The sequence below is a fragment of the Cataglyphis hispanica genome, chromosome 5 (genome assembly GCF_021464435.1).
Source record: "Cataglyphis hispanica isolate Lineage 1 chromosome 5, ULB_Chis1_1.0, whole genome shotgun sequence".
Lineage (NCBI taxonomy): Eukaryota > Metazoa > Arthropoda > Insecta > Hymenoptera > Formicidae > Cataglyphis > Cataglyphis hispanica.
The window spans coordinates 3,233,071-3,255,104 of NC_065958.1; the positions used below are offsets into that span (position 1 = coordinate 3,233,071).

General features: G+C 35.7%; 1 protein-coding gene across 9 annotated transcripts in view; it reads right to left on the reverse strand.

Annotated features, from left to right (window-relative positions):
• Positions 1 to 22,034, reverse strand: part of LOC126849663 (glutamate receptor 1) — a 215,976-nt gene that overhangs the window by 14,049 nt on the left and 179,893 nt on the right. For all 9 annotated transcript variants that reach the window (XR_007687423.1, XM_050591707.1, XM_050591710.1 and 6 more), the window contains 10 exons: positions 11,216 to 11,348; positions 10,224 to 10,344; positions 7,707 to 7,868; positions 6,026 to 6,241; positions 4,822 to 4,929; positions 4,423 to 4,533; positions 4,212 to 4,332; positions 3,498 to 3,592; positions 2,415 to 2,638; positions 1,018 to 1,230 (listed from right to left, as the gene is read on the reverse strand). Coding sequence is in view for 8 of the 9 variants with exons in the window: in XM_050591707.1 (XP_050447664.1) it covers positions 1,018 to 1,230; positions 2,415 to 2,638; positions 3,498 to 3,592; positions 4,212 to 4,332; positions 4,423 to 4,533; positions 4,822 to 4,929; positions 6,026 to 6,241; positions 7,707 to 7,868; positions 10,224 to 10,344; positions 11,216 to 11,348 (1,504 nt within the window). In the remaining variant the exon portion in view is untranslated. The remainder of the gene's footprint in view (positions 1 to 1,017; positions 1,231 to 2,414; positions 2,639 to 3,497; positions 3,593 to 4,211; positions 4,333 to 4,422; positions 4,534 to 4,821; positions 4,930 to 6,025; positions 6,242 to 7,706; positions 7,869 to 10,223; positions 10,345 to 11,215; positions 11,349 to 22,034) is intronic.

Sequence of the window (22,034 nt, forward strand, 5' to 3'; positions counted from 1 at the left end):
TCAAATGTCCATCCGCGCTGAGAGGCGCTTTAACAATTTACACGAGAGATTTTAAGCGTCAACCGGAGGGCTCTTATAGAATCTTGCCCGATTCATCCTATTACCGGGCTGTACGCTCGACCTATCCCGGGTAAAGGGAGCTATTCTCCCTGTGCCTTTATGTACTTACCTGCGCTTATACTGCGGAAACGGAAACGGAGGGAGGCTAGAGTGGGTGGCTATAATTAGCCGAGAAGAACGTGGAAGCTTGCGCGCGCCGGTCATTTTTTCTCTCTCTCTCTCTCTCTCTCTCTCTGTTTCTCATCTTCTCTTTCTTCTTCATTCTCTTGCAAGTTCATATCCATGAGCCAGTTTCGAGATAAATATCTAAACGCACCCAAATCTCCCGGCTAATCGCGAAATTGCACCGTTGCACATGCTTTGTTTACACGAATACTTTCATGCTAATGCATTTTCTAAATGTCGGAGTCTTTGATGACTATGTGAGATTTTTTTTCTTTTTTTTTGCGAATATGAAATTGCCGTGTTTGTTTCAGTTTTCAATATTCCGATAATTGAACTTTAAATTAAATTTCTGCTATAGTTGATGAGATTGACAAAAATTCTGCAGAATTAATTTTTGATAAAAGGGAGACAAAAGTTTGATGTTATTTAAAAAACGTTGATAATTGTGATACCGAAAACAATCGAATAAGTAGAATATCGAGAGAATTTGTGTCTAAGTACGAATTCTACGAGTTTAATTTGCTCTTGTGTGCCGCAATATATAGTAATTATCACCGCAATTTATATGCAGTTAGCAATTAGATAGGAAAGATCTCTTCGATATGCCAGCATCATTTATTAAAAACAACGATTAAAATTCAAAGTTTGTGGCATGAACATGAGCCGACATTAGAGCCGGCGATTAAAAAAAAAAAAAATAAAATTAAACGTTGAACTTACAACAGAAGCGTCTTTTCGTCCGCGACTAAACGTTAATTACTGTCGGAAATTAATAACGCGAGGCATGTTTACCTGGGCGAGATATCGCAGCCCTGTTGCATAAACGCCGCCAGAGCAAACCAGAGGCTATTTACGATACTGAAGTCGTTGGCCATGCTGGAAGTTGGCATGTGGGGTGAACCTTGCGGCGTATGCGGATGCTGCAAACTGGGATCGTTTCGTCCGCTAATAGCTGAATCCGTGCTACCGCTGATAGTCAGGACTCTCCACTCGTACGGCGAAAACCTATATTATTAAAAACGGGGAAAAAATTAGAGAGACTCGCTTGAGGAAATATTTTCGTTGAGGCAGTATAATCGTTAATTAAAAATATTTGAACGACGTGAAAGAAATTTAAAAGGTCAACATTTTCTAGACATTTTTATAGCCATATTTTGGAATATGCAAGTAGATTATATATATTATAGATTATATATGTCGATTATATATAATGCACACATACATAAATCTCTCTGTACTGAGCATTGCAGTTATTGAAAAATGCTTGAATGACTGTTAATTAAAATGTAATTGATATTCTTGAAATTGCGTGTTCTAATTGATCATATGAATAAATAAATTGTTTTACAATAGTACGCGACAAACAGTTGTCTGCCAATGTCAATAAATCATAAAAATTGTCCATAATTATGACTCAAGATAATACAATCATATCTCTTTTTTTCAAGTAATATCACGCGCGTCGTGCATCAGCAAATCGCCCGCTAAGTCTTAAACATTCAAAGAGTCTCATTAATTAAGAAGCTACCTAAAAACTTTCTCGACTTGCTCATTATGCTTTCGTTAAAGCGACCGAGAGCTCTTGCAAACGTTCCATCAAGACTTTCTCTGTATCAATGAGAAAGTAACGAGCAACTTAGAATATATAATTTTTTTTTTTTACCTTTACGCATAATATTTGATAGCAACTTTTCGTCAGGACGATTCCGTTCGATCGCGATTGTGAAGATAAGAGACATAAATACGTAGCGTAGCATAAGATAAAAAGAGCGCAACAAGAACATATTATAGCGTGTCGACATATTTTGCCAACCACATCGCAATAAATGCACCTGTAATTGCCGCACCTTGACACGTAATTGTGGCAGTAAGCACAAGGTCTATACAGCTGGCATAAAAGTGGATTCTCTTTGTGACTCTAATTAATGTGAATTGACATTAATTTGCATGATGGCAAAACAAGAAACGCATTAGTTCATTTTTCCAAAATTAATTCAGCTATATCTATAGAGTTAAAGTAATTTAATAAAACATGTAAGAGATGCAATAAAACATGTTTCGACAATTATTAAAAGAAAAAGATAATGATATTGCATCTTTATTCGCGTTATTATATTTAATTTAAGAATGCAATTAACTGTATATTGCTTGTAAGAAAATTACAAGTCTCTGGATAAAAAGTTTCTTACCTCGACACAATAAACAGGACGATAGAAACTGCGATGTAGGAAAAAATGACGCACACCCAGATCTCCTTGCTCAGCGGATTCAGAAAACTGAAGACACCGGATTTTTGTTTGATGGGCTTTTTTATCATAATGCTGATGCCGAGAGACATAAACGGTTTACTAAAATCGATCACGCGCTCCCGTTCAGAGGTGATAGTTATGGGAGCAATCGCTATGTCGGCTTCCTGCAAATCAAGTAGAATAACTGGTATAAATTTTAGCATGCAAAGCTGGTAAAAAGCCAGTAATTTTTATATAATTTAATTTAAAAATCTGATAAATTACAATAAACGTTAATTTAAAAATAAACTTTAAATAGATTTGGAAATTTTTGTGAGAAAAGCTGAATATTTTATATATCAATAATTAAATTGAATACATTTTATATATGAATAATTAAATTAAATATAAATATGAATAAATATGTATATGATAATATGTATATGAATATTTCTGCAGCATTTTATTACAATTTCTGTAGTTTTTTTATTACGTAATTTTTACGATTTTTTTTTTTTTGCATTTCATTATAATAATTGCATATAACATATGATTAATAGGTATTTTAGTTCTGTAGTATTTTTATTCTTCAATAATTATTATATTTATGATTCTGTAGCTATTTAAATAACATATTTTATGATACATTTCTCTGTTACTTTTTTGCTTACTGTTTCAAATATCTTCAAAATTACATTGGCTCGCGTACCTACATGAGATGAAACTAAAAGCTCAGTTGCTTTGGGCTTATCCAAAGTTCTCACGAGATGGAGCTTAAAATCGGTTAACGATTGACGAGCTTGCAAGCTCAGGGCATCTAGTGGAATAGGTTCAAACTCGCTATCGAGAGATAAAACAGCTTCTTGGTAGACCATCTCGACTGCAACCGCGCGCGCCGATCAATATTCTCCTCTTGTGAGAAGCTGGGTTCAATCACTTGAGGCGTCTTTCCGCGTAAACTTCCGGCAGGGAACCGGTTTCGAGAGAGGAAAAAGCGCTTCGCGTTGAGGATGTAGCAGATACAACGAAATTACCGGAACTCACCTTTCTGATAAGCTCCCCGACCATGCCGTCCCAGCCGCCCGGAACGTCCGGGTTTTCCGTGCCGTATTTTCCGTCCTTCACGATCCGCAGCTCGTCTGAAAATTCGTAAGAAAGTACTTTACGAGGCGCGCGAAACACCATTTCTTTCGCAGAACTTTTTCCATTATCGATTCCGCGAGCGAAAGAGGCTTCGTTACGTCTTTTAGGTACTTGTCAAGGTGGGGTTGACTTTGGTAAATTTTGCTCATAATAAAAGTAATTCTTTTGCTTGAATTATGAATTCTTGTAGGAGTTAAATGAGAATCGCTAGCGTTAATAATTAAAAAATTACTTGAAAACAGGCACACAGTATTCAAATAAAGAATAAAGACTGTTGCAATTCTTCCCTCCTTTATCATTATTTTACTTCGTTATATTAAATTTTAATAGACATTGTCACATTGTCAGAACGAATTCCAATAAGATAAATTATATTTTTTATTAACTGGTTATTTAATGATTCTGCAGTAATGTAATAATTAAATTATTTGCTCTGATGCTATAAATATTGTATGTATTGAATTTATAGTTTGCATGTATGAATTTAATTTAAACTTTATAATTTTTTATAAATCTTTAATTACCATTAATCATTCTTATGTGTTAATGTATTAATGTATTTTTTAAGAGAAGCAATATTTTTTATGCAAGAACAATTTTTAATTATAAACTTACATGATATGCCTAACTTTTTGGCGATGAGATCAGCCAGATCTTTACAATATCCTTCATAACTGTCATTTCCAACTAATACTTCACCCGTATCCGACGTTTTCTTTATTATGTAAGGATCCTCCTATACAATTAAAATTATAATATTAATATTATACAATTAATCTTAATCATGCACAAATTAATTAAAAATGTATCATTTTAAGAGACTCACCATTATCGTAGTAACGATGTAAGTTTTATTCTTCTCAACTTCATGCGGACGAAGACGCACATATTTTGCGGCTATGGCTTGAAAACCAGCTTCATCGGTCCACTCGGCGACCTACAACAATAAATCATGTCGCAGTTCTCTTAATGTGAATCTATTGGAATAGATATTGCAAGTTTGCATAAGAAGAGAATTTCAGATATGACAAAGGAGTACGATAGAAACTATATTGTACAGATATTTATTTGTGGAAAAAAACACTAGGTATTTAAAAAATTTGCATCAAAAATTTTCGAATTACGAATGAGATAAATACTTTATTTTGTGAATGTGTGTATGTGTATACATATATAACATCGAATAATTATTCATATAAATTTTTTATGAAATATAAAAACTCACTTTCACCATAGCGCTATTGACAGTCATCTCGACGACATGAAGCGTATAATTCTGTCGTCGGCCATCGTCGTTGAATCGTATTTCTCCTGTCAATCCTTCGATTTCAACCTGCAATTAAATTTTAATCGCGTATTTCGTATATTTTTTATATAATTGTAATAATAAATATTATGATATATATTTAGTTGTTATTATATATTTTTACGAGAATAAAAGAAAAATTGTAAAGTATTACAGATTAAAAATAATATATTTTTACGTAATATATTTTTAGAGACCAAAATTTTAGCAAAATATATTATAAAAATATATTTTGCAATAATTAATAAATAATAAATACAAAAATAAATAAACTTTTCTGTATTATTGTTAATAATTGGTTTATGAAAATAATAAGCAAAATATTTCTTATTAAAATATCATTTAATATAGAAATTTTAAAGCTTAAAGTATATTTTTTAAATAAAAATCAAGATAACATCTATTAGAATTTATTGGAAAAAATCGTGTTGATTGTAATTTTTTTATTATATTTTTTGTTGTCAACGAATTTAACATTGACATGACAAATTGTTAAACGGTAGTTGAATAAAAAATGAAAAAGAGGATACATGAATAACGACATGTACATGTAAGAGCGGAATGACGAAGGACTATTTGACGCGAACGCAGGAATTCCGTTAGAGTCGGAATAACCGCCAATTACTGTCAAGAGCAGAGATACGTGGAGGAGGGTCTCTGGCAATTTCGGTCGCCACACGGTATTTCGCAACACATTGAGTACCCCTGTCCTCTGAATCGCGCGTCTCGGGAATTTGAAAACAAATTATATACGCACAATTATGCGAATATTATCACGTTCGCGTATTATTAAAATATAATTCTGGTAATCCAATATTGTGTTATATAATAATGACCATATTGAATTAAAAGTCGACAGTAGAAATTCAAAATTTGGCACGCAGAAGTTAATGCTAAATCGTGTATTTATTTAATTCAATGTGTAATGGATTATAATGGATAATTCGTCGAGTTAAAGATGGAATTATAAGAAAAATTATAAAAACATATGAATAGATAATTATATATAGATATATATATATATATATATTTTTTTACATATATTTGAATTTAATTTATAATAATCATAAAAATGTGCCGTGTAAATATCATTGTATTCTTCTTATTAACAAAATTGATTTACCTTTCTCAAAAATTTCGAGATTTTGTCGCCATATTCCCACGGAGTGACCCAGCCGCGATTGTTGTAGCAATCTAAAGCTTTTGTTCCGTTTATGGGTTGATTGCTGCTCGGAGTTCCTATACGCCGTGTATTATTTTTGTCGGTTCTCTTTCTTAAAAACTTGTTGAAGGCTTCAACCAAGACGAACACGGCGTCATACATCAGAGCGGCTTGTGCCTAATTTTGACACGTGTACAATAAATTACTGTGTACAGAATCTATATATAAGTGTATTAGTTTTCACACAAAGTTGGAAAAAAAAAAGAAAAAAATAGGAAATAAACTTTCTCTTCAACTTTCTCTCCCTCTTTTTCTCTCGTCGTTTTTACCGTAATGTATTGATTTTCGAAAATAGAAAATGGGGAAAAAAACGCGGAAAAAGATTTTTGACTCTTTATTTCTCGTGCATAGAATCCCGTTCTCCGATAGGATCAAGAATTTGGCGAGATTGAGAAAGGGATTCATCCTTACGTTGAGATGTACGTAAATTTGCGGAGACTAGAGTACCTCGGGCACTTCGCCAGTGTTGGAAAACCGCGCTCGGTGCTCGCTGAATATAACGATCGAGCACGATAATCGTTGCATTAGATTGCATGCAGCCTGTCTCCCAGAGAGCTTTTAGATCCATAGATACTACGCTACCCAATCTTACCCAGGAAACCCGTTAGCAGTATGTATCCGTTTTAAGCATTATAGACGCCCCTTTTTGTAAAACAGCAAAAATCGTGCAAAATAATCGAATATATTTCTCAGTGTAATTTCGCGATGCTAGAAAAAAGAAACAAAGAAGAAAAAGAAAAACACATCCAATAACCATGATTGTTAATTTATATTGGTATTCACATTTTGCTTAATAATAAAATGCAAATAAACAAGATCTTCCTTCTTTCTTGAAAAAAATTGACTCAAGTTATAGTTTACATTTTGATCCGAGTAGTGCAACAATATTTCTGAATGATAAAATATAAGCATTATACTTTTACATTTATCTCAATTAATTTAGTTGACCTAATGATTATCACGAATAAACAAAAAGTAAGTTTCGTACAACACGTGTGATCGTATGTACTAGAGAATTGTGTCGCCGCGCACCGTTAAACACTGGTTACTTTTTGGATCTATACAAGAAGGTCTGGGAAAAAAATGTTAACGCGCGGACGGAAGAAGAGTCATTAAGAGAAACGTGAAGAAGCACGGTTCGCACGGTACGGTCGAGCGACCGGCACTTTATAAACGGGCTGAAAAGTCCAAGTTTCTACATGCGGGTGCAGTTTAACAAGTTTGGTCTCAAGCCTGTACACACAGAGCACCGTGCACGCGAACGAGAAAGAAAGAAATCCGTTGGCGCGCGCCAACGGATCGACACCATACGATGATTCTTGTTTGATTCTTATTTCTCGTATGAGGAACTTGCCGACGATACTCGGGGGCCACGAAGAAACCTGAGAAAGTATTCGATCCACCGGGAGAAAATCGCTGCGCTCGAGGAGCGAGGATTTTACACCGAGCCATAGTTTTCTCCCTGGACGCAAACTGTGAAAGTGGCGAGAAGCCGACGGAGGACAGACGTGAGAAAAAAGAACGATGGAGTCTCATAGGAGAGATGCCGTTGATATATGTATATATATATATATATACGTACGGAAATAGATTCACGACCGGCTTGAGATATGGCGGGGTCCTGGCGATGCCAGCCGGCCAGGAAGTCCTTGACGTGAGGTCGAGTGACATCCACGATGCGAAAGCCCGTGATGTTGATGGCGCCAAACTCGATCACCTCGCTCTCCCATCGGTCGTCCATTATCTGATTACAGCGAAACACACGGGATATTGATATATGATGGAAAGTATGTGTTGGAGTCTGTTAGATGCGCAGATGCGTATTCTTGCTCGCTTGCGTGATAAAAGGTTGTTATCTTACTCCTTTCCGACCTCGACGCTCTAAGGAGACGGTATATAGCTTCGCGAAAAGCATTCGCGCAACAACGAGGTCCTTGATCTTTCGTCGCATCTTGAAAGTCGACTCGAGAACGGGCACTCGAGTCACTGTTATATTATTACGGCGCGCGTTATTACCGCGTTTCCTTTGTTCCTTATGAAAAACTTAATGGGACTGAGACGTCTCAATTCCAATTCGAATCTGCCGTCGTATTTAATTACTCGAGCTCGAATGCAGCTGCCGCTTCAGTTTTACGCTGATATCGCGTTGTTACGTCGCGCATTATGCGCGAAGCCTCGAAATAGTGAAAAGCTCGCCGTTCGCGTTAACGCGCGGTAGTTCTTTCGAACGAGGTGAGAAGGCAAGAGGGGAAAGAAAATTGATACGTCTGCGTTTCGCCGTCGTAAGCGCGCATTATGCTTGAAAAATATAAGTCCAATTAAAATTGGGATTACTTATTTTCGCGATCGTTAAACTAATGATCATACTAGGAGAACAAGAACAGATTTCGTTCAAGGGTGCCGGAAATGGCAGTAGTATGATACCGAAAACGAAGCTTTCGCAAACGCTCGTAACAAACGACAATAGCGTTTCGTTCGCAAAATTGAACCAATAATATCCGATATCTGATTATACAGATGTTATTATTAGATCTCGGATCTCTCTTTTCTACGGCTGATCCGTTCGCTACTTTAACTACTGCGCGGCCATCATCCGTCAAGCGACAGGAGATAATACATAGTCGCTGCGTTAATGTTGTATGCGTGTTTAACTTCGTCGCGAATGAATTCGGCGTGTTACCAGTTTAATTTGTCGGTCTGATATCACCGCGTCCGCCGCGTTGACTTTTGAACTTTTGCATCTGCGGTTAGGGAGCGGATAAAGTTTTGTAATATCCAGCTTCATTAGTAGTTGAACAACTATTAGCCTTAAAAATCCGAGCTTAAAATATTGAAAAAATAAATACGACGGAGAGATGAATAAACATTAAATAATAACTTAACGAGTATAAAATTTATTAATAAACTCTCCATATTTTATAAAATATAGATAAATTTATGTTTAATTAAATTAAAATGATATAATAAGCATGAAAAGAAGCTTAAGAGAATTTTTAGAAAATTTTCATCTGTTAATTGTAATTTATAACTAACAAATTTAGAAAATCAAAGAGTTGTAAGTCTTGCATTAAACGTAGCTTTTCTATTTTATCTAAGTAAAAGAAATTTTGTGGATTCATAAATGTGTCAATAGGGATTTACATGTGAAAGGCGATATTAGGAGCTAGTTAAGTCGTCGTCAGCAATCGTCTTCTGGTTGTTGAATCAAGTCAAGTCGATGAACGTGAAAGAGAGAAGGAAGTAAGAGACAAAGGATGAGAATTGCGGAAAGCGGGAAAATGTGCGAATCGACACGTCTACGCCTCGCTGGCGCTAAGCAACCGTTTTCGAGAACGACGCGATAAATGACAATGGCGGTGCCTCGTAGAGAACGGAACACTAGAAATGTACATGCAGGTATGTACAACTATCTTGGTCGTCGTCGGAGTGTAATGCCGCCTGTTCTTCTACAGCAACTCGCTGGAAGCCGCGAAACACAAGCAAACTGTCCTCTAAATTCTAAAGTACGGAGGAGACATCACCGACGAAGATCTTGCCCTCCCACGACGGGAGCGTTTCGTGTCAGTTTGAGCGACGGGTTCTCGGTTGTTTCGAAAATTTCGGCATGCTGCGAATTAATCCCGTACACCAGACGGTGTACAAGTGAGAGCACTTTCGCGTAATAAAGCGAAAGTCATTATTTTGCATACCGAATATTCTCCGAGCTGAAGAAACTTGCTAATAAAAATTATCTACACTTTTTAAATAAAAAAAAATAAAATTTATTTACATTATATATATGATGTGTGTAATAAAAGAGTTTTTTATTTATTTTAAGATAAGATATTTTAAACTTAAATCATTGTCTATGAGATATTCAATTTCTAATATTTTTCTTCTTTTTCTATACGTAATTACATAAAATATAAAACACTTTTAATTTGACATTTAATTTTGTTAACAGCTATTTTTATATATTTTATATATATACGAAACGTTAGTTTATATAATGTAGGGTAACTATTCAGTGCGAGCGATCGCTCTTGATCCCAAAAGTTTCGTTTGGATAATAGAACGTGAAAAAATTAACTACAAAAGAGAGTTTTATTTCACAACTTACCAAGCCACTCAGCAGATAATGATACGTTCTTTTTCCCAAAGCTATATCCCTCACATGGCTCACAACAATATCCTTCGCCATGTCCGTTGGACAGTCGAGCACGACGTATTTGTTACTCCATCTAAAAAAATTTCAATACGTTCGAGGTGAATTATCCGGAATGACGAGAAAAAATTCACACGCGACAATGAGTTTTCCAACGAGAAAGGGACATAAGTCACGCGCGCTGGTTCACCACAATTCACGTTTCGCGTTAACATGCGGCTTTGTCGCATTTGATCGATGCACCGCGAAGTTTCCATGCTCATTTCGTTTGTAATAATTGGATATTGTATGGCAATTTGTAATAATGCTGTTGTTTTCGGCTACTGCTATACTCGGTCGATTCAAACTACCGCCATGGCAATTACTCGCTGTTGTTGATTACTTGCGTCGCACGAATGCGTAGCCGCTGGTGAATTGTTAGTGCCAAGTTGCACGGCAACTCGCGCTATGACCAACCTTTATCCGTCACATTGTCGGTATGCAATTTGCAGGAAAATAACAATTATTGTCAAAGCACTACCGAGCATAGAGATAAGATTGATATTACAACTGCGTATAATATATGTATTGTAATCAAATATATGTATAACGCAAACAAAAAATTTTTTAAATTATTATAATACAATACATATACTATTACTACACACATTTTTGTGTAATGTAATTTTAAAATATAAAATAAACTTTTATAAATATAAGATTTGATAATCATATGTCATATATGTAACATTATTTAATAAGAAACTTTTAATTGCGTTTATAATATTTGATAAAAGTTTGTCAAAATTTGGATCATATGGTGCGTACAACCATAAAGAAAACTTATTATTAAGATGCATAACTATAAGTATATCAAGTACTAATTCCGGAATGTTCTTAGCAAAGGGCTTCATATTTCTTTTACATGTGTATATGTTGTATATATATTTCAGCGAGAGAATACTCACCGGTTAAGTTCCTCGAGACTCCGTAGAAAATCAATCGCCTCTGACATATTCTGTATTCTCTTGACGGTTTCGACTTGAAAGGACTCGTTGCCTGGTTTCAAGCCCTGATAAATTTGCTGCAGCCTGAGCAGTCCTGAAACCCACGAGCGTTTAATTAAATTATAGGAAACGCTTATATGCTCGTCCCGCGCTATAGGTTCGACATAGGCTTGGGTTATCACTCGCCGATGTATGCGTCTTCCGAAAATTACATACGCACGATTGCGCGTTACATAGACCATGTCGTAATTCATTGGCAGCCTCTGTTCAGTCTGCGGTTTCTCGCGCAGTGTGAAATATCGCCTGTCTACAGGCTGCGTCTCTAAGTTATAGGGAGCGCCCCGTAGATCGTTCGATTTGACCCGCCTCGTATTTTTCGCAATGACAAAATTTAATCGGCGCCATAGTTATGCGTATGTAACTCATTGTTATCACGATGTCAAAATTGTGATGCATTCTCCAGAATAGTCTAAGGAGATTTGGTTTTATATTTCTACGAGTATATTTAATATACATATTTCTCTGTAGCATTAAATATTTTTTGTTTTAAATTATAAAAGTGTAATATAATATAAAAATGTGAAAAAAAAAACACAAAAATAAGGAAGTCATGATATTATAAAAGCAATAGTCTATTGTTCTTTTTGAACAGTCCTTAAGAAATTGGTTTTCAAGTAGCTGCGGTATTTCTGGTAATTGTCTCTCTCTCTCATTTTCCGTTTCTTCACGTCAGTTTAATCTTCATGCTACTTAAAAAATACATTGCATAGAAAATTAAAACATAATAGTCGCTTAAAATGTATCGCTTCAAATATCTCTTTTTATGTATAAAGTATAGTGTGAAAACTAAAGAATATCTCTCCATAAATTACTGAATCCATAGATAGATTTTCATGGATTCTCACACTGTCTTTACAGATTCTCAAATATATGTATCTACATATCCATAAACACGTATAATCATACAAATATATACGTATTGCACGCCCACTGTTTCTGGCAAATATACAGAATTGTTCGAATTATATGCAGTACGTTATCGTGAGATACGATCAAATATCAGTAGATGCTCACGCGCATGCTGCGAGGCACAACGGGAACGAGCGGAGTTCACGGGGCTAGATTTTGATCGGACGTCTCGTAAATTCGGAGGAATCTACGGCATGATCTGTTACAAAATAGAGGAGCGTTATTTTAGTCGCGCTCATCCCGAAGCCGCGCGCCAACGCGTTTTAACCGCCTACCCTTCGGGCACGCTTCTGGTCCATTTGCTCCAGGATAACAATGCACTCGAAACCCTCGTACTCGTCGTTACTTTTACGATCGCGATTACTCGGCGCGTAAGTTACGGCTGTATATTGCACGTTGTAGACGCGCGATGAGTTACGATGTAAAGAATTTTTCCTCGCATTGCGGTTTCGCGATGAAAACATGGGGAAAATACCAGCGGGAAGGAAGATTGGCAAGATTGCGGAACGATGCTTCCAAACATCGCGACGGAATCTCGAAAAAGAATAACTATATGAAAGAAGGGAGAGCTTTTACACCAGAGAGAAATATGTAAAGAGCTGGGTTCCGTGATTTTGAAATGTATTTTTTAACATTCCTCGATGAGTGATAGCTGCTTCGTGAAAAACAAAATCTAGCATGCATACAACACATAGTTGTTGCATTTATATTATAATTGATGTGCGCGTATTTGTCCAAAATATATACAATTGCAAAAAATTTTCACACAGCAACAATTTTATGCGTAAAAGAGTCAAATTAAGACTTATTTTTGAAAAATATTTTACACTATATATGTTTTCAATTGCGTGTTGAAATATATTATATAAAAAAGAGAAAACTTTTTTTGATTGTAAATTTTTTAATATTATTAATATTAATATTATTTTATTAATTAATTAATTTATTTTTATATTTTAAAATATATATTATCTCTCGTTCTCTTCAAGATTTAATAAAAATATTTATTCTTGTAATTAAAAAAAAAAAACTTATAGTAAACAAGAAAACGAAGAAGTAATAACGTAGGTTAATGAGAAGCCGGATGCAGAAAACATGGTACGCGCAAAACGTATATAACTCGTATTGTTATACATATATTTTCTTCGCCGTCAGGCATGAGAAAGATAATCTGGTTAACGAGCGCAAATCTAAAACTACGAGCATACATATATGTTCATTCAAGCGTTGCAAAAGAACTTGACATTTCGATGAGTACCATTGCTTTCTCACGAACACCATTTCCACTTCAATTCCAATTCTTTCATCGCATTTTTCTCTCAGCGATGACTCTGGCACTGATGTCTAGTTCGAAAATCACTTTCTTCCCACTGACTGCTCTATATTTGAATTGTCAATAAGCAGTTTAAGAAAAGAAAGCATATGAATCAGCGCGAAACAGCACTTCTATTATTTATAAATTGAATATTGATAAAGCATTTATAGAGCAAAAAAATAAAATTCTCAAAACTAATATTTAAAATTAATTGTTCTTATATACATGATATTATACAATTTATTCTTGACGTCATGGTCAATTATTTCTATTTGGATTTTTTTAAAATAGAGAAAAAATACTAATGAAGAAACGAAGCAAAAATGATTCAGCGGTGTCAGAATTTGATTGCCAGATTAACATGACAAGCTGTCGCGATGGATTTGCGTCGAGCGTACAATCTGCCGTGTTGACGTAACGGAGCAAATTTTTAATTACGCGAATTTACATTTTCTTGTCAAACTTTAATATCAGATTTCTTTGCGTCGTAGCAAAGTTCATCGACGAACGCACAATTTATCTATATGTATACCGGAAACTCATATAAACTACCTCGTTACTCGGCGTGTTTCAGACACTGTGTGCAAGCCGTGTATATGATCCCTTTAGCTGTTACACTCGACTCCTAGCAAGTAGACAAGAGACGACGGTAATCGTGAGGCTGGCTTTGAAGCCCCGATGCTCGTTTGTAAAGCGTACGTGAGCACAATATTCATATTGTCAGAGGATACGGATCCACATATGCGTGCGAAGTAAATAATAATTTTGAAACTTTAGAGAACCGGTGGCTCTCCCGAGGCGAGGCTTTGATGTGTCGTTGGTTTCATTCGCGCAACGACCATTCTACTATCGCAAACTTAGACTATTTACAGTGCACTAAGAAGTTTATTTGGTCTTTCAGTTGCGTAAAAAATATTAGCGGAGAGTCTCTAGATTAAATTAATGTTCCATATACTTTGACTCATATAGGAATTTAGTGATACGTACAAATAGACGTACGATAGTTTCTATTTATGGAAAATTAATTAAATATCTTTTTATGTATGAAAATTATGTTGATTAACAATGAAAATTAAATTCTAAATTTATTATATTATGCCTATTTAAAGTAGATTTATTATTAAAAAAAAAAACATCCCATTCTGTACAAAAATTAATATATATAATAAATTTTGAATTACAATTTATATATATATATATATATATATATATATATAATCAATATAATTTAATATTATAATAATTAATATTTTTCGCTTTTTAATATCGTTCAAGCACTCTCGAATATTTATTTCGTATTCACCGTAAAAAGAAATTGTCTTGAAGTTATCAGGTACGCGTGAAGCCATGACAAGACGCAATCCAATTGTACCCGGTGACATTCAATATGTTCCGAATCACGAAGCGACCTGCCGACTTCCGTGTCCCATTCGCAGCTATGGGACGACTAATTATCGACGCGTCGCCGATGTCGATCGGCAGTTACAGAAAGCGAGCGGAGAAATGCGGATCTGCCTATATGTGCCTATATGCGTCACGGTTATATGCGTCGCGACGATTGTAATATTTGCGCGAATGGTGCGAAAACAGTTTCCTCTTTTTCTCTCGACGTAAGATAATCTGGTAATATCAGTAAAAATTTCTATTAACGATGGTTTTGTCGCGAAATGTTTTATTACATGTTCTATAAATTATAGATAAATAAATAATTCTTGGAATTTGTGTCTAAAATGAAAATCGATAATTCGATAATTAATGTCATCTTTTTTTGGTATTTTATGTGTTGTAGATTCGATAATTAATCTATTAATTAATGCATCTAGTTCAAAATGATTTCTTCAAGACAACTCGCGGCGGTTTGTTCGTGAATTGGAAAACTAATTACAAAAAACGATCTTTGTGGAAATTCATTCGACCGTAGTTTCATAAATTGGCATGTTTGGCTTCGGAGCATTTGATAGTCTTCATTTGATTTGAATTCCCTTGCTTTATAGCTGATGTAACGTCGAAATTGCGGTACTGTTAGTTATTGAAAATATCGCAGTTATATAATAATAGACAAATGATTATAAATTAAACAGGAAATGTACTTTCTAATCAGAGTTAGCTTAATTCCTCTATGTTTAAATTAACCAAAGCCGATTAAAATTTGAAATTTCCCTTTGGTTCGTTATATTGTTAAAACAAGCAATCCATAAAAATAGTGTGGATTAAGCTATACAGAGTGAATTAAATTCCAAACTATTATTAAAATGTTCCGAAAATTGAGGTAATTAATAAGCAAAGTATAAGATATTTACAAATAGCTAAATGTATTTTAAATTGCTATAGAAAAATCATAAAATAGAATAAGTTCCGCAATTTCAAACTACATTATATCGAATAACAGTTTTGTTTATTCTTATTTCTCTTTATTTATTCTTCTTACTCTAGTTTATCTTCATTTATTCTTGTTTATTTTTAAACTTTTGTCGCATGCATTGTTTATTTATTATTGAATATTAAAGTTTATCGATGCTTTTAAATCGAGATTTTAATAGAGAGAAAATTTTTTTGTCTCTCCTTCTTTTTTCTTTAAAAGAATAACTGTTTAAGGGTTTTTCCGCACAATGGATCGTTGTTGAAGGAGTTCGGCCGAGGACTTTTTCCTTCCAAGCGTTCTTCTGAGACTGTTGTAGCCAATAAATGCTTCAATAACCTTTTTATTCGATAACTATCTTCGCAGGCGTGATAATTTGATTCTGGCGCCTCGTATCTGTTGTTATGTGCTTAAGTGCGACGTCGCTGGGACAAACACGCCGCCGCGCAGCGTTCTCTCCTTCTCGTCCATTTCTCGTAACTTATTTTCGCCCGACTTACACTAAATAGAAGTCGGAACTACTTCTGGAGCGGGTGGATGCCTTAAGAAGCAGTTCAGCAACCCGCGCTGCACTGCTTTCCAACTTCGACGTAAACTTCTTTTTGCGCAAACTTGGACCATGTTCTTCGCAATTAGCGTCGTTTTCATCGCATCAATTGTGATCGAAATTTCATTCCCGTATGCAGAAACTGCCAATTAAATTATTGCGGTTGCTTAATATGATCAAAGTTACGTACTTTCTTATAATTATCATTCAATTTTTCTTCTCGAATTATCACAATATCGTAATAATATTGTTTTTATCGTACAAAATATCAGCGACATATATATATGATAGAAATTAAATATGTTTTAGAGACGATATACTTTTGACAATTGAACATAAATCTCAAATTTATTTTTGACACGCGTACAAAGATGGTATCATACTAATCTATTGGCACATTGTGAGATCACGTATAACCCGACGACGTTTACATATAGACGCAAACGTAACCATCTGCGACGGCATAGACGTCCCTCGGGCAGGCACGCGGTAGTTAGTCTGGTACGGTGCACCAGCAATCCCGTCTGCATCCTTCGTGCAAGTGGATGACCAGCGGTTTCTCGTGTCGCATACTTGCAGACGAAAATGCCGTCGAGACTGCCGGAAACTAACGTCGTGATGGGCGAAACAAGCAATGCGCCATCCCCGCGTCGCGACGGGACCAGGATCGACCGATGTCTGATTGTATCTATGTACGACGGGCTGAGCTTAAAGCGGAAGATGTCTTGTTACGCGCGACGGAGACAGAATAAGGGAGAAACTATTCTCTCTACTGGGTGTCTTTCAAAATTCGCGTCCTTGGGATAATTTCACTCTCACAATTGTATCGTCGGAAATAACACCTTTAATGTACGTGATTAAATACCTTGGAAATTTTTATTCTGATAAAAATTCTGTTAGAGTAATTAATGAACGAACTATAATTAATATTGGCTATCCATCTGCCAATAAATCTATTAGAGCTTGATATTATTTATTACTATGTTACAGGCTGAAATTTAGTAATTCTCTTTTGACATATTTTTCTCTCATCTGAGAAACCACCGCAATTTTATCAGAACACCCTGTATAAAACAGCTCGCAAAGCGTAGAAATACCACGTGCATCTATGTGCAACTCGATTTTATCGAACGATCCTCCATGCGATCGTGAGTAAAATTTTTAAACGAAAATCCGTCCTCGTGGTCGATACATTTCAGGCAAGCTATATCAGAAGTCTCTGGAGCGTATAGACTACCCTACATAGAGTATGCCTGAAATACACCTACTGTCAATTAAGCATGTGTAAGTCCTCGTGGAGTTGTTGAAATTTTGTGATCGTAAGCTTGTAAGCTTTTCGGTACCGGTCCTAGTTAGCTGTTTAGATAGATATTTATTGATCTCTCAGAGCTCAAGCAACTCTTTATAGTTACAATTATAATATAATGTCAATCTATTCTTCTGTATATTTAATTAACAAACGCGCGGCAAAATATAATTAATATATTTTATATAAATTGGAAAATTATATTATTTTGCGAAGTAGCCAAAATGTTACGAGATGTTTAATGCTCTATTTGTGTACTGAAATGATAATCCCGAGTATTAAAAAAGTAATATTTGCTGTGGAATTTGATACTCTCTCTCTCTCTCTCTCTCTCTCTCTCTCTCTCTCTCTCTCTCTCTCTCTCTCTCTCTCTCTCTCTAGCGTATTTAATTCATAAAGTTTTACCATATATTCTTGTAGTATATTATAAACCTTTATATATATATATATATATTTAAAATTATTTAGATGTATCAGTAGGTTGAACAATATTAACAAATGTCAAATGGATTTTCACTTTGAATCGAAGACCTGAATTAAGGTCTGTCTCTATATCTTACCATGACGGACGGTTCGAGGTAAATCTGTGGCAGGCACGTCACCTCGAGAGAGACTTAAAGAGTCCGTTGAGCTGGAATAACGGAGGTCGGGCTGATTAGTGTGTCCTATTACGTAATCGTCCTGGAGGCAATCTCTAATACCTTTGTCTGTTCTTAATCTGGGATACCGTTCGCCTTAAAACTGAGCCATGGAAAGAGAAATTGACAGACGAACGAAAAGTAAACCAACGCGAACAGATCCGCGGCTTCTGTTTTCATATCTTTGTCCCAATTACTACGAAGAATTCGCACATTGGTGCGCAAATTTCTAGAAAAGCCACGACTAGCGGATATCTGAGATTTTCATCTCGAAGGATACTCGTTTTCTTTCAAATTATGAAGTTGTAAGTGAAAAAGAAAAATAATTGGCTTGTGTTAAGTAATAATTAGAACTTTCTCTCTCTCTTCTAGATAGACACAAAAAGTATTTATTTACATAATTTAATACATTTCAATCATCAGGATGTACATTATTTATCATTTAACCATATTGATTCGAGGACCATCACTATTATTATACGCATGATTGATTCCATCATAGAGCACGGGATGCTTTATCGTTTCTATCCCTTTGTCGATCGAAATATTCGAAACAGTAAACAAGTAGAAGTGCTCTGTACTTTTTAGGCAATGCAGCGGATGCATAGAAAGAGAGAGAGAGAGAGAGAGAGAGAGAGAGAGAGAGAAAGAGAAAGCGCTCCATTGAAATGTTTCACTTGTATGTCCAATAATTTCAATCCTGCGTTTTCCGAATTTTTCAAAGATTTGAAACTCTTCGAAGTTTTCGAAAAACGTTTGAATTTTCGAATAGCCGGGTAAAATGATTTCCCAGTTCTTTTTCTTTTTTTTTTGTTCAGTTTTTCTCGAATACATACCAGATCTTTTTTTTATCAATTCAATTGACGTATCCAAATAACTGACAACACCCGGCCTCCGTGAAACAACCGGCGAAAAGTGCCGTAGTATCGACGGCTCTCGAACGAGTATAGCTATATCTGGTTCGTTTGAAAATTGCGAGCGAGGTATCGGTTTGAGTGCCGTCACTGTGGCTGTCGCGCAACGCGATCGATCACCATCCGGTCGTTCGTTCACATCCGCGATAAAGATGCCGTGCGAAGCCAAGTGGTAGCAGGTGTCGCGTGGCGTCCACCTGCACACCATACTACCGGGCTACAGCCGAGCTTATTATCTCGCCATCCGCATCCGCGAGTTTAAAACCGGGACAGGAGCGACAGAGAGAGAGAGAGAGAGAGAGAGAGAGAGAACCGTGCAATAACCGCAAGAGCCACACGACCGCACGATTTTCCAGTCGTTTTAATTAGCACTTGTCGCCGACTAACGAACGAATCGCCCACTGTGCGATAATTTCCGCGAATACCGCACGCGGAAAATGAAAGTCGCGAGCAAAGTTCGGTATGCGAATATATCTGGAAAAATATATTCGAGTATAAAAGTGCACGTCTTTCAGCTTGCCACTCGCTTTTATGAGTCAAGCACTTCTATTTCTCGCATCCCGCCGCGGAATCGCTTTAGGACGTTCGTTATGGAACTTTGTCGTTGATGGTAAATATTTACGTCTACCGCGTGTGCGTTCTCGCCGCAATCGTCGAGTTTGCGGGGTAATTGGAATAGAACCGCGAAAACTTTTCGCAAATGTTAACGTCAGACTTTGAGCGCTCGGGCACTCATGCTCAGCGTCAGATTGATCGCGGAAATTTATTAAAAATTCTCATGCAAATTTCTCAAATTATTATTTGTTCGTAGAAATATTTAAAGTTAACATTATGACAGAAGTACCAGCAGTTTGATATTTTTATTCACTCTAATGTGATTTCATATTTTTGTATTATTAAATTACATAATTATTTCAATTTATTATTATTCATGAAAGAGAGAACTTTTGTAGTATGTATTGTAATTAAAATTGTATAGTTGTATTTTTTGTCTTTTATTATACATGTCATACTATGTACGGTATATTATTTCGTAGGAATTTGAACGCTAAAATTTTTGTAATCTTGTTTGTGTGATCTTTAAAGATATTTTAAAAATAATATTTAAAATTAATATAATTTTTAAAAGTCGACAAAACCTGCACGGTCTACTACGCTCTAATATTATCTCTAAGAAATTTGTGTTATTGTCTGTAAACGTTGGAACGCCCATAACGCTTAGCGAAAGTTGAACGTTATCAAGTATCTTCCCCAATTCTTCAGCACACTCCAGGACACCCCATCGCTATTACATACCCCATTTTATTTATGACCGGCGACAATCGAGTGTATCGTGCGATTAAGTCTATCGATTTCTCGAATCGTTTTCCCTCCAAATGGGCCAGCTGATCTTTCACGCAAATCGAGCGTGCCAGAAACTCGATCGACTCTGGAAGTCGAGAGTCGGAATGCTCGTTCTCGTTTCGCTATCTGCTCGTAATGGAAATTACCGACAGAATACACGGCGCCTACACGAGAGATATTCATTTTGAATATTCGACGATAATATGTACGTATACCGGCAGCGTATATGCGCTTCTCTCGCGTGCCGAGAATTTTGCGATTTAACATTATACCGTCAAATGCTCGATATTTATCGCCGGAGCGTTAGCCCCGGGCGCTCTTATAAAATAAAATTCCGATACGTTTCGCTCCCTTTTCTCCTCTTCTCGTATCAGGCTGTCCTGAATTCCGCGCGTTCCGACAATACTCGAATCTACCTCGTAAACCGACAACGCCCGACGCAACATTAAACGTCAATTTAGTTCGTAAACTAATTCGCAGCTGTGTATGTGCGGCGAATACTCGCTGATCCGATTGCCTTGAAAATGCCCATTGTTTTAAACGTTGAGTTTTAAAATACATAACAGCTATACAGCTCAGATAAATTAGAATTAAATTGAATTTAATAAGAAATATAATATGAATGCGCGCAAAAATTTTCTCTCTTCGTATAAAATCCTTTTAACGAATGATGTTGATATGAGCTCAAAGAGAGATTTTCGCGATTTCCAACGTCAAATTTACTTCAAATTTTGCGCTGCTGGCTATAATTGCCGACGGAGTTGAGTCGACGGCATCCGCACGCATTCATCACGCCCGTTTTTTTTCCACGCTGTTTTTTACTGAATGGCTTATCCGTATTTTCGTTATTTTGCGATGAATGCCGCGCGAATACTAACGAGATATATGTACGTGTGTCTCTGCACACTTTATACCTCGTAGTGATACACGGAAATTAACCGGACGATCACCCCAGCATGTTCAACAAATGCCAAATTGCGGTCCGAATTTCAAATGTTAATGTGATCAACTTTCTCTATTTTCTCTCTGCATGTTACTTGTTAACGAATTATGTTTGCACTATCTTTCGAATGACATCATCATATTGCATCGTGTGTCCATATTTGGTTCCCAATTAAATGCACAAAATCATATGTTAGATGTATTATGTGGAAAATAAATCAAATATTAATTAAATATCGGTCAATATTTAAGCACAATAATATATATTATTTGTATTCTATATTTTTATAATCAATAAATGTAATAAACAGTTATATTTTTTTTAATAATGAATGTATAATATAAATTTATTTAGTATTAAATTTATACTGAATAAAATGTAACTACTACGGTACCGACTTTTCGAAAATTCAGGATTCATTTCAACTTTCAGGAGAGATTAAATT